Source organism: Gymnodraco acuticeps, unplaced genomic scaffold (assembly GCF_902827175.1).
Source record: "Gymnodraco acuticeps unplaced genomic scaffold, fGymAcu1.1, whole genome shotgun sequence".
In the NCBI taxonomy this organism is placed as follows: Eukaryota; Metazoa; Chordata; class Actinopteri; order Perciformes; family Bathydraconidae; genus Gymnodraco; species Gymnodraco acuticeps.
The window spans coordinates 856,845-870,345 of record NW_022990266.1 but is presented as its reverse complement, the minus strand read 5'-3'; the positions used below and the strand labels follow the sequence as shown (position 1 = coordinate 870,345).

Below are 13,501 nucleotides of genomic sequence, written 5' to 3'. Positions count from 1 at the left end.
CTCAGGCAAAAAGCACTTTCTTTCAAGATAAGATCCAAACTTCCTATTCCAATCCTAAAAAACTATTTTCCATCTTCTCCACCCTCTTGGACCCTCCAAAAGCTCCTCCCCCTCCTCACTTCTGTCAAGCGACTTTGTTACCCACTTTGAAAAAAAGATTGATGATATTCGCTCTTCTTTTTCTGACTCACCTTTACTCACCGCTGGGTCACCAGACCCTCCTTCCACCAACACACTTACCTCCTTTTCCCCTCTCTCTCCAAGTGAGGTTCTTACCCTCATTACCTCTGCCCGCCCTACCACCTGTCCTCTGGACCCTATCCCTTCAAACCTCCTTCAGACTATCGCTCCTGATATTCTACCGTTTCTCACCCATTTCATCAAGACTTCTCTAACTTCTGGTCACTTTCCAAACAGTCTCAAGGAGGCAAGAGTAAACCCTCTCCTAAAGAAACCCACTCTCAACCCGTCTGATGTTATAAACTACAGGCCTGTCTCTCTCCTCCCGTTCCTGTCTAAATCACTTGAACGCGCTGTCTTTAAAAAACTCTCCTGTTATCTCAATCAGAACAACCTTCTGGATCCGCACCAGTCTGGTTTCAAGGCAGGTCACTCCACAGAAACTGCTCTCATTGCTGTCACGGAAGAACTGCACACTGCCAAAACTGCATCCCTCTCCTCTGTCATCATCCTGTTGGACCTGTCTGCTGCATTCGACACGGTGAATCATCAGATCCTCCTTCGCACTCTCCAAAAACTTGGAGTTTCAGGCTCTGCACTTTCCCTCCTCACCTCATACCTGAAAGACCGTACCTACAGGGTAACTTGGAGAGGGTCTGAGTCCGACCCTTGTCAATTAACTACGGGGGTCCCTCAGGGCTCTGTTCTTGGTCCCCTCCTCTTCTCCCTGTACACAAACTCGCTCGGATCAGTCATTAGCCCGCATGGTTTTTCTTACCACTGCTACGCTGATGACACCCAATTAATTCTGTCCTTTCCCCGCTCAGAGACCCAGGTCGTCGCACGCATCTCTGCTTGTCTAGCTGACATCTCTCAGTGGATGTCTGCTCACCACCTCAAGCTCAACCTTGACAAGACTGAGCTGCTCTTCCTCCCGGGAAAAGATTGTCCCACTCTTGACCTAACAATCAACATCGGCACCTCAGTTGTTTCCCCGACTCAGACTGCAAGGAATCTGGGTGTGACCCTAGATAACAACCTGTCCTTCACTGCAAACATCGCTGCTACAACCCGTTGCTGCAGATACACGCTTTACAACATCAGGAAGATACGTCCCCAGCTGACTCAGAAAGCGACTCAGGTTCTGGTCCAGGCTCTCGTCATCTCACGCCTAGACTACTGCAACTCCCTCCTGGCTGGTCTACCTGCATGTGCCATCCGACCTCTGCAGCTCATCCAGAATGCAGCGGCTCGTCTGGTCTTCAACCTTCCTAAATTCTCCCACACCACTCCGCTCCTCCGCTCCCTTCACTGGCTTCCGGTAACTGCTAGAATCCACTTCAAGACACTGGTACTTGCTTACCATGCTGCGAATGGATCTGGCCCTTCCTACATCCAGGACATGGTTAAACCGTACACCCCAGCGCGTGCACTACGCTCTGCATCAGCCAAACGACTCGTTGCGCCCTCGCTGCGAGGGGGACCCAAGTTCCCATCGGCGAAAACACGTGGGTTTGCTGTCCTGGCTCCAAGATGGTGGAATGAGCTCCCCATTGACATCAGGACGGCAGATAGCTTGCACATCTTCCGGCGCAAACTGAAAACTCATCTCTTTCGACTCCACTTCGAGCGTTAGAACTATTAACGAAGCACTTTTATACTAATAAAGGACTGGCTTACCTAAAGCCAGTTGAGTAGCACTTGAAATGTTTGGCTCTATGTAACCTGATGTACTTATATGATTCTGTTTTCTTCAAGGTTGTGTCTTCCTGGTCGAATGTACTTATTGTAAGTCGCTTTGGATAAAAGCGTCAGCTAAATGCAATGTAATGTAATAATTTGCTATTTATTGATAAAAAACATATTGGTGGTAAAAACTGGTGAGAACATTATTTATATTTCATTATTCATTACAGGTTCAGCTCAAACAGCCATAGTAGATGAGCATTAGAGGTGTGGACATTTCTCCATTTATAAGATGCATCGCGATGTACGATTCTGCATCGATGCAGTGACGGAACATAATCGGGAGTTTGGTTTCATATCAGCTAGTGAGAGTCTTACTGCGTTCTGCTGTCATTTTCTGTCGCGCTATTTTCTCTCCTCTCCTCTGATCTCTGTTTCAACGAGGGCAGAGCTTTACACTTTGAATGCCGCCTCTCACCTCCGCACACACGGGGTGTCTGTGTGTGCGGAGGTGAGAGGCGGCATTTAAACGATCTGCAGTCCACTAACTTGTTGCTCTCACTACCAATAACAGCTGCTCTGTTATGCCAAATTCACATCAGGCAGCTGCGAAGTGCAGATCGCCACAATGATGACATTCATGTGTTTCAGGCGACAAGAAATTCTTTATAACATAGGTCAACATGTCAGGACTCTGTTTACTGATTGGCTGCGGGTACTCTCTGGCTGCGCTTCGCCACTAAAAGTTTAAATATCCCCAACTTTTTGTTTGGTTGCACTTCCCCGCAGAATCAAACGTCCGCTGTGCGCTCATAGATATCGCATAGTAGAAGAACTATGAGTAAGGGAAGGTCCGTAGCTGCTAGGCAGTGTAAATGCCATCGGCTTTGTGCTGCATTCACATGATGTCGGAATAATCTGAAAAGTTATCTCCCTGCCCATTCGCCCCCCCAAAGCAGTCAACCTAGGGAAACACTGAGCTGCTATGTGAAAACCTTATTTTTGTAGATTACAACACACTTGTAATGCACTGCAGAATTATTTAAGTTTTGTTTTTATTAAGTTTATGTGAGGTGACTCACAGATACTGATATTGAAAAGAAGCTTTTATATTAAAGTCTGTACAGTCAGATCTTTGAAAGCACTTTCTAAATAAAAAAGGGAGTTCAGATTTATCTGACTGCTTGTATTAATTGATAACATGTTTTGCTATGTGCAGTAATATAGAAAATTGAGGATGCAATACATTGAGATGCATCGAGGATCGTTGGGAATTTGAATCGTTGACAGGTGAATCGTATTCAAATCGAATCGTGAGGCCAGTGAAGATTCACACCTCTAGTAAGCATGTGGTGTGTCTCTATTTTAGTTAATTCAACCTACACCCCAACCACTCCGGCACGATGAAGAGTACATTGGTGATAAGAGTGATGATGATTGGTCAATGGGAATGTATGCCCCAACCCAAACCCAGTATAAAGCACTAAGCTCACAATAATAACCTAATTACCTAATACCTAAATACATTCAGCAGGTGTCTTAGTTTATTATACCTCGCTCTCCTTTTCCTTTTGACGTCTTCGCTTTTTTGTTTTCCTTCTTCCCTTTTTTGCTTCTCTTCTTGCCATTCTTCTTCTGCTTCTTTTTCTTCTTTCCCTCATCAGAAGAGTCAGAGGTAGAGCTTGAGTCAGTGCTGGAATCGTTGCTGGAATCGTTGCTGGAATCCGTGCTGGAGTCCAACCCAGGGCTCGAAATTAACTTTTTTCCTCAGTGTCCCACAACTGTCCCGAATTCTACTTTGTATTGTCCCGGATATAACCAGCAGTGTCTCAAATTTAAATTTGTATCGTCGCCCCCCCAATTACGCAGAATACATATAATTTGATACTCTTTTGTCACTTAATCATCACACCATAGACTCTGGTCCACCATGTAAGTTTAAAATACTTATTCTTTTAAACATATGAATATTAGTCTGATCTGTTGCCTCTCCTAGAGTAGAAGGGAATAGAGTTGTTTTAAGACATGTTTTTCTATTGTTTCTCAATATCCAGACTAATTTATCATTGTCATGTCAACATTGAAGAATTCTGATTTGTATTTTTCAATTCAATATGGTATGGCTGTATGGTCTCTGTGTTTTATGATCGGAACCCTCTATCTGGCAATAAAAGTGGTATGAATGATAATAAAAAAACAGAAGTTCCATAATACAGTTTAATAAATGTATCTGTTTTCAGTTCTAATTACAAGTTATCCTCACAAGTCAGTAGTACTATAGGAATATAAATTGATCTTCTATTTTCATTCATGAATGTCAATCATCTTGCTCTCACTCATTCACTCGACACTTTCCATCTGATGAAGGCAAATGCCTTCCCAGATGTAAAAAAGTAGAAAACATTACATTCAGTTATAACTGGCAAAACAAACGTTATTTACACTATTATGGCCCCTGTTAAAAATGTTTGTAATGTTATCTACTGTAAGTTGGTTGAACGAATCCGGAAGCTGACCGAGCAGACCCGAGCAGCAGTCGAGAGGAGCCGAGCGCATCCGCGAAGCACACAAAATGGCGACGTCAGAGTTCCCGTTAGCCTGCAAATCTAAATCTCTTCGGTCAAAATAATTTCCCTTTAGTGCAATACCGCTTCAGTTGCGCCACTTATGTGACAGACAAGAAGAGTATGTGACAGACAGAATAGTCTGTGACAGACCAGAAGAGTATGTGACAGACAAGAATAGTCCATTCTAATGTCTAACACGTAATGTGGAGAAAGAGATGTCCTGGATGGGTTGATTGTGCGTTGATCTGTTGGTAATGCCTCGGGGTTCCGGTGGGCATGTAAACAAAGGCATAATGCTGCGCTATACTTTGCGGCCTCACCCGGTTGCATAGCGACGACGCTTATTGTTTAGGTGTCTTTTAATAAGCAGGTAGTCATATCATTAGCTAGAAATAGCTGGATCTGATCGATATGGACATAAACGCGTGTGAAGTCTAATCTGACGGGAGAGAGAGATCAGCTGCTGCTGACTAGTCGAGACTCGACACGCAGCTCTGCATAGTCACATGCAGCGGTGAGCGGACAAATGATACTGGCATAATAGATTGCCCGATCAGGCAACCAGCAGGTGAGGCTTCATTGCCCGAGCTAAATACTAGATGGCCCCGGGCCATCGTTAATGTCGAGCCCTGTGATTGACAAACTAAAATTACCTTGCGACCCCTTTTCTAATCGTCACCCAATCTGACAGACGTTCTTGACCCAAAAAAACTAAAACACTAAAAAAAGATGAAAAGCTAAATGATTAGCTAAATGCCTTACGTTTTTGCAGCTAAAGATTCTAGCCTGGTCACTGACTGGCTGACAAAGAAAATACAAAAATGATCGGCAACACCTCTTATTCTGATCAACTGTATTTCACATCATTTTCACAAACTTCAAAAGAACATGACACCGCATTTTAGGACGTTTGTACGCATTGTAAGGCACACTTCAGTTGCTAGCGTTAGTTAGCGCTAGCTAACATTGACACTTAAGACAACTAACTTACCACAGTGGAAGACGATGCATCATGACCAGGACTTGGGATGTTTTCGTTTCGGGAGTCGGCAGAATTGGGGCTTGCATCAGGGGGCTGTTTATTCAACCATCTCAGCATTTCTTTCTACTTTTTTTTAACTGTCGTGACCGTTGCATTGGCGCGAGTCTAGCAGCAGTCAGCAGCAGAGTGGATGACGTAGAATGCATTCTATGATTTGACAGCCCAATGACTTTGCAAATAACACCCATTTTGAAGTTTACTTTTAATTTTTTTTCCAGTGTCCCAAAATAATCCCAGACAAAATAGATTTGTGTCCCAGTAGGAATTTGTATGGTCCCCGGGACATCGGGACATTGTTAATTGCGAGCCCTGGTCCAACCTCATGGCCTGCGGCTCCTTATCTCCAGTGGCCATTACTTCCAAGTTCCCATCTGTTGATGAACGATAAATGACAAACAGAAATAAACTTTAAGTTGAGTCCCCACAAAGGATTTGCCTAAAGCCCAGAGGAGTCTGCTTTTATCACAATATACAACATTACAGAATTACATTGGTGTGACTGAGCTTGAGCAACTGATAACCTAAGGTGGTTTGAGGTTGTACATGAACTGAATTGCATACTAATTGATGCGGTGGAGGTTAGATTGGGTATGAAGAAACATTGCAGAAGTACAAATAATGTGCACAAAACTTTAGATGGGATGTTTTATGTTTTATATATACAAAAAGGAGTTGTGTATGAGAAAATGCATTAGTCTGCTACTTTCAAACTGCATTGTGTAGAATGTTTCTATCACTATTAGTGTATTTCAATAAATTCCAATCAATTAGTGCTCATGTGGTCTAAGCCAATTCATCTTTAAATGGAGAGCCAATATGCTATGACAAGGCAGCAGTCAACAGCCTATACACAAGTGAAGTTAATTAAATTCCTAAAGGAATTCCTTAAAAATGACAACAATAGCTGAAATATTGTAAATATTATAGCCCAAATAAGAGACATGAATTCCCTGGGAATTTTTATTTTCTCTGTTAAATTGTTTTTAATATTTTTGTTGAACATTTCAAGAGTTTGATTTATAACGCAAAATACATTTGCAGTACTCTGCCTGAATATCAAGAACAAACTACAAACCTCTTTGTATAACACTGAGCAGAGACCTATAAATGTAGAAAGTACATGTCCAGGGACTACGGATGAAAAATAGCCTCTTGGCTAACTCTGGCATATTTACAGTAATGTTTATCAATGTGCACTGTCCCTGATAAATAAATGAATAAATAAAAAAATAGATGACTTGGCAGCCATTTTTGTTTGCAATTCAAAAGATGCACATAAAGCAGCAGCCAATAGGAGGCTATACAGTTTTAAATGCAATTGATAGTAGCCCAAATAGGTAAAAGCAAAGGGGCGATGATATGCTGTCAAGATACTGTCATAAAAACAAACCCATGTGCAGTGGTAGCACTTTGATGAAGTGTTCCCAAGTGCCCTGCCAGCAGTTTTCTTTCAGTGAAAAACGCTATATGAACACACGCCATTAGTGACCCTACACATTGTCCAGCTAAATATCTACATGCACTAAATGTAAAAATATAAGGCCAAATTAAAAATAGTTACTTGAGAAAAAATAATATTGAAAGGCTGGCAATAATATTCAATAATAGCTGAAATACTGTTGTGGTATACTGCGCCATAATTATTTTTGAAGCCACACAGGTTCTGGAGAGCCCTAATGTAAAACTTTGCTCCACCTGTACAAACCTTGCTCTTGTATAGAGTTATTGTCCTCAAGCTGCTGCTTGAGTATGCCATTTTCCTCCTCTAGCTCATCCACCCGAGACTGGAGCATCTCAGCCTTCTTTCTCCATGCAATATGCTGCTTGACAGGCATACTACTTTCCACGTTACCAGCTGCAAAATAGGACATGACAAATTAGGAATACATGTCAGAAGGCTAAGGCGATGATTTGGTATGAAAAACGTTTCACATGTTTGAGTACTTCTGTTCTGGAACTGCTCAGAAACCCCCTTATTGTCAATATACCTAGGAAAGCTACACATTCTCTAAATGTCTCTAGTTTGTGGTTGAACAGTTTCATGAGGCTGTGATTATCCTAGATGTCACAACATCTCATTTTATACATTGATGTCAAGTTTCAAAACATGGTCTCACTATGAAATGACTACTATGGGGACTAACATCATCACACATTAATACAATTGAGCTCATTGGATCCACAAGAGTCTCCGCTTTACAGTCTAACCCAATTAATGCAATTCCAAGACTGTATAGGGCCCCCAATATGCAGAAATATTGAAATACACCATTATGAAAAGGCGTAATTAACACATTATACTGCATGTAAAAAATACCTGTATTTGCATACAGGTATCTTGAAGTTAGAGGTCAAGGAAATCCCTGTGGAAATTGCCATGTCAGTTTTTCCCTCCAAAATGTAGAATGTTTTTTAGCCGCATTGCCGACAAGTTAGCATCACGTGGTTGGTACCATTGTATGCCATTAGGTCATCTACTTTCATATGATATCATCATTACCAGCTTCAAAACCGAGCCCGGTACAGCCGCTTAAAGACAGTAAAGTCGGCCGCGATCCTGCGGGTCTCATTAAGGAGAAGATTCAAACTAAGCATATTAGCTAGCATTCTGTTTGAGCTACCAAGGAACCTTCTATGAACCGCTAGCCCTGCTGCTCCAGTAAGGATAACTTTAGTTGTTATATTAGCTTTTTCCTAAGACCGTGTCTATGGCTATACGTCGTTAGCTTTGCTGGTAGGAAAGGTTAACAATGTTAACCTTACCGATATGCATGTTAACTTAACATGCATATCGGTTATTTAACATAGCTAATAAAGTTAGTGGTAGTTTGTCAGGATAGTTCACATATCTAGAGTGTGAAGTTAGCACACTAACGTCAACTACTTTGACATTTATAAACCCAATTTACCACTTTCTTGTATGGTATCGCCTCCTTCTACTGCCTCATTAATCTCTCTCCGTGACTTTGCGCGGGTACAATGCACGGGACCAACGGTGTTGTGCCGTAGATAGCTTGGTTTCAGTCACGTGACTTCTATGACGCGCAAAATTCAAGTGGAGGTCAGGAAGTGAAAACGCAATCATTCATCAACGCAGGAATCATGGAGGACACCGACTATGTCAACAATTAAATGAACCTGCACGCCGCAGATATCGTGAAAAAAATCACAGCACACATCGGATACGATCCGTATCAGCTGAAAAAAAACGACTTTTCTCGTGATTTATCCGATTTGTCCGCTGTCCAGGCGATGGATATCACCAGCTACCTCGTCCTTCATACCTCCTACTACACGGCTAGCCAGATGAAAGCGTATAAAAGCCTAGAAGCTTTCAACTACTTCGTGTGTGGATGGGTGTATGACCTCGGCACCAAAGAGGCATTAAACAAATGTCGCCTTGTTTTTGCCCGGGTGAGTGTTAACTACCTATACCTTCTTACCTCTAAGTAGCATTATTAGGAGACATCTAGCTAGCTAACTTTAGCTACATGGACTCATGTAAGGCAGTGTTACGGCTGTCGCCTTGCCTTCAGCATTAACTGGCCTGTGAGTGTGTTGTGTGTGTATATATGTGTATGTTTGTTATGTGTTTAGCTTAGGATATATTGTGTTTTGTGTGTATAGACAGCTCAGAGCCTTTGAACAGCCTGCACGTTGTTTATATCACTCTATGTTGAGGTTAATATTAAAAACAACCTCTTTACCAAGACCATCTGGTTATGTGTTGCTTGTGATGTTGTTAAATGTATGTTACCAACTCGCAAGTTGTGAACTGGAGCTTCAATTGTGTAGGTCAACCATTCCCAGAGGTCTGGAGAAACACCATTTAAAAACGTGGATTGTAGCTAAAGAAGATGGAGAGGTTGTTACAGCACACTGTAACTGTATGGCTGGGTAAGTCATAAAATAAATATCCCAACCCAAAGCATATTTGACACAACACTTAAGCTCAGACAAAATAATGCCTGCTATAATATTCATGTTATACCATTACTAGCTTTTACGATCAATCTAGTTATTCTAGTATGTCTCTGTCTATACAGTTTGTCAGAATCCTGCTCACATGTTGGAGCAGTTATGTTTGCAATCGAAGCAGGTGTGAAGATGAGAGAGACTGCATCCTGCACCACTGAGAAGTGCAAGTGGCTAATGCCATCACATGTCAAAAAGGTATTCAGACCCCAGTGGTCAGTCAGCTGTTCATGCCGTCCTTGCATGTCTCATTGTTACACTGCACCTACATGTATGTTCACATACATGTTGGTCTGTCTCTCACATGTGCAGATTCCTGCTGCTCCAGTTGCGATGATAGACTTTTCATACGCAAAATCCAAAAAGCAAAAACTGGATGATGCCATTGCTGGAAGGACAGGTGAGAAGCACACATTTCAGCGTCCCACAGTCCAGGGTTCAAAATTGGAGCGAGGATCAGAGAGGTATATGCAGTTTTTCAAGACTTTGAGCAGAAATTCCCCAAGAAGTGCTGCACTGATGTCCAGGGAACCATATTACAGAGAATTTGTCCCTAAATCTGTGAGCAAGCTACCTAAACCACTACCTCAGTGTAGGACACCAGAGATGCTACAGCTATCCCCAACAGAGTTGCAGAATGCATGCCAGGACTTCAGACAGGAAGAGCTGACACAGCCACAGGTCCAGGCAGTAGAGGAGGAGACCAGAAACCAGAGCTTATCAGCAATATGGTTTAGCCAAAGAGCAGGAAGGATCACAGCCTCAAGACTGAAGCAGGTTCTACAGACTAGTCTTGCACAGCCATCAAAGTCCTTGATCAAGTCCATATGCTACCCAGAGGCATACAAGTTCTCTACAGCTGCAACAAGGTATTTATTAGGGATTAGGGAGCCAATCAGAAAAGCAAACTGTATACAGTTTTTCTCAGACGCGGAGGGATACCGACTTGTTGTGAAAAGTAACTTACAATTCTACCCGTGGTATACGCTGATTATATCACGTATATCAGTAAGTTACAGTACAAGTAACTTATAACTAAATTCATTATCATTACAAAACATGATTCACAAAATATTCAATGCATAAAAATACAGAGTGTGTGTGTGTGTGTGTGTGTGTGTGTGTGTGTGTGTGTGTGTGTGTGTGTGTGTGTGTGTGTGTGTGTGTGTGTGTGTGTGTGTGTGTGTGTGTGTGTGTGTGTGTGTGTGTGTGTGTGTGTGTGTGTGTGTGTGTGTGTATGGATGCAAATACGAGGCAACTGCCCGAAAGCAGTATGAAGGAGTACAAAGTCTGCACCACCAGGGTTTCAGCTGTAAAGACAGCGGGCTTTGGCTGAACCCTCAATGGCCATACATGGGAGCGTCGCCAGACGGATGTGTCACGTGCACCTGCCATGGAACTGGTATCTGTGAGATAAAGGTAAGTTATTTGTTCAGTATTGTGCTACAGTAAAGCGGGTAAGTATAGGATTGTGACGTGATCCTGAGTCTGGGGATCCTCTCCCAATACATTTTGAGCTGCAGACACTTATTTATAGTACAATATATTACTTTTCTTTTCATTGAACTTTTAGTGCCCACACAGCAAACAAGAGGAGGCCAATCTTCGCCTGTGTGCTGGAGAACAGGGCTTCTGTCTCGTCAACGATGGGGGCACTGTGAAGCTGGACAGGAGACATGCCTACTACCATCAAATACAGGCTCAGCTCCACCTCGTTGATGTTGACTACTGCGACTTTGTTGTCTGGACTAAAAATGACCTCTTTGTAGAGAGAATTGTGCGTGATGTGGACCTGTGGGACAACATCATTCCCAGAGTTGAGCGTTTCTTCAGACTATGTGTTCTCCCTGAAGTGTTGGGACAGCAACTTACAAGGGGAAAGGTAAAAGTCATAAAGAGTTGGTGTGCTCATTTTTTTCCACAAGAACATGTTAGTGCATAACTATCAAGTGACTAAAAGCCTCCTCTCCCTGTCTGCTGTTCCATTTTTCAGTTTCAGTTGCAAGATGATCAGGAGGGAGAGAAGGCGTGATTACCAGCACCTGTGGTCTGTCCTGGTCCCGGAAGTTGTGGTTCTCTCCTTGTTGCATTATTATTACGTGCCGTAGTGGGTGCTGGTGTTTGGGTGTGTGTGGGTGTCTTTTTCTCTCTCCCTCTGATCTCCCCAGGTGCTCCCAATCTCCAATCAGCGCCTCCATATAGGACATGAGGAAGGTTGCAGTCGCTCTCCCCTTATCTTAAGCTTTGTTTGACAAGTTGGCTGGTGAGCCCTTTTTCGTTGTGTTAATTAAAAGACCACTTTATGGCGTCAGAGATCAGTTTCCTCTCCTTTTTCTCTCGGCCGGTTATGTTGTGTGTCGCTACTTCCCTTTGTACCCCTATATTTACAAGGGAACGTAATATTTGCACAGTGGCAGCTCTTTAACCTGCATTACAGCACCTTCATATTCACTGACCACACTCACTAGAGGAAGTAGGGCTGTGTGATATATTGCTATTGTAAAAAATATGTTTACTGAAAAGATTAAATGATACTAAGACTGAATAATACATGGTTTCTTATTTACATTTACAATAACCCTCAATGGCCATACATGGGAGCGTCACCAGACCAATTGTCATCTCTAGAATATTGTTGAATGAATTAAGCCTGAATGTAGATGAAAGTTGTATATTGAGTAGGGCTACACAATTTTCAACACAAAAAGATGTTTACTGAAAAGACTTGAACACAAGATGTTTGAACACAAAAAGATGTTTAGTGAAAAGATTAAATGATACTGAATAATACATGGTTTCTTATTTACAAGACTACAGCTCCATGACTTTACTCCAATGGGATGACAGACACTGACAGATTAGACAAGGCACAGCAAATAACCCCAATCTTGTCAATTAATGCTAGTGCCTCACCTGGTTTTGTTAGCATGTGCTCTATGGGCACAGCCCTGCTTTGCAGAATCTGATATTTTCTTCTGACTAATCCTATGACTCTTTCAACATGAATACGCACATTAGCTATTTTTCTTGTCTCTTCCACCTCGTATGCTGACAGCTGACTTTTCCCCCTGGTGAATGCAGGCATCTTTAGTGAAGCACAGTAAAATCCCACACTATCGGCAATATCGAACCCACGGTCTGCTAGGACAATATCTCCAGGTAACAGGTTTTTTAGGAGCCCACTCTCTATTGTGATCTGTTTATCACTAACTCTTCCTCCCCAGGCACAAGATATGTAGGTAACATAGCCTTGGGGAGCAACACCAATCAGAAATTTAACAGTATGGTGATGCTTGTAGTTGGACCATGTTTGTGCTCTAGCTAGTAAATTAGAGGGCCTCTCAATAAAAACTTCAAAACAGTCAACAATCACAGCAACTCTACATCCAAATGCCTGTCTGAATCCCATTGGCATTGTAGCTTGAAGTACATATCGCTCTGGCCACTCAATTATAAATTCTGTACTCTTGTGAAGTATGTCAATTAACTTATGCCAAATTCTAGAAGCAGTGGAGAGAGAGATGTTGAACCTGAAAGCCAAATCTTTCAGAGGGAGATTTAGTCTCAGCCTCAGCAAAACTAAAATGAACTGTTCAAATTTGGAGAGCACAGACATAGGGCCACAGGTGATGTAGGGCTCGCACAGTTGAAAAACCTGAAGTAAAACTAAGAAGTTGGGGAGCCCGGTGTAAAACTTTGTTTTCTCTTCGTTGTTCTCAAAGGACTCCTGGTTGAACTTTGTGTCCAGTGCCTTTGTCCGAAGATCTCCCAGCTCTGTTGTGTTCTGTCTCAGAACATCCTCCATCCTCTCGATGTCCTCCATCGTTAAATCAGTCTGGCATCCTGCATCTGCATACAATATAGCAGTAGCAAGCATAATTAGTTATTTAAAATAGTCAAATATGAATGTGAATTTTTGTGAAGTTATCTTTTTGACAACCTTTTTACAGACATGCAAGTTCTCTGTTCCAATTATTGCAGATTCTCAAATTAGTGCTCTATTTTCTAAACCTAATTCAAAGTTTGCATTGATTTTCTGACAATCACATTT

The 13,501-nt window shown here is 42.2% G+C and overlaps 1 protein-coding gene across 7 annotated transcripts; it reads left to right on the top strand.

Annotated features, from left to right (window-relative positions):
* The first annotated feature begins 8,844 nt into the window (after positions 1-8,844).
* Positions 8,845-11,984, top strand: LOC117549114. 7 transcript variants are annotated; one of them, XR_004569419.1, is made up of 6 exons: positions 8,845-9,372; positions 9,522-9,648; positions 9,763-10,319; positions 10,720-10,869; positions 11,024-11,332; positions 11,444-11,984. XR_004569419.1 is itself a non-coding variant. In XM_034220726.1 (4 exons), the coding sequence occupies exons 1-4, from the start codon at positions 10,278-10,280 to the stop codon at positions 11,480-11,482; spliced, it is 549 nt and encodes a 182-aa protein (XP_034076617.1). In that variant the 5' UTR covers positions 9,785-10,277; the 3' UTR covers positions 11,483-11,984. The 7 variants fall into 7 exon arrangements, 5 of the variants coding, with proteins under 5 accessions (XP_034076614.1, XP_034076617.1, XP_034076618.1 ...); XR_004569418.1 differs by having other exon boundaries at positions 10,705-10,869; XM_034220726.1 differs by lacking the exons at positions 8,845-9,372; positions 9,522-9,648 and having other exon boundaries at positions 9,785-10,319; positions 10,705-10,869; positions 11,450-11,984.
* The last annotated feature ends 1,517 nt before the right edge of the window (positions 11,985-13,501 follow it).

What these genes read in the sequence shown, in the direction of transcription:
- LOC117549114 (XM_034220723.1), top strand. Translation starts at nt 9,149, where the DNA reads ATGTTGAGGTTAATATTAAAAACAACCTCTTTACCAAGACCATCTGGT. An exon ending in CACTGTAACTGTATGGCTGG is followed by an intron (nt 9,373 to 9,521) that starts GTAAGTCATAAA and finishes CTGTCTATACAG; the next exon opens with TTTGTCAGAATCCTGCTCAC. An exon ending in TGCCATCACATGTCAAAAAG is followed by an intron (nt 9,649 to 9,762) that starts GTATTCAGACCC and finishes TCACATGTGCAG; the next exon opens with ATTCCTGCTGCTCCAGTTGC.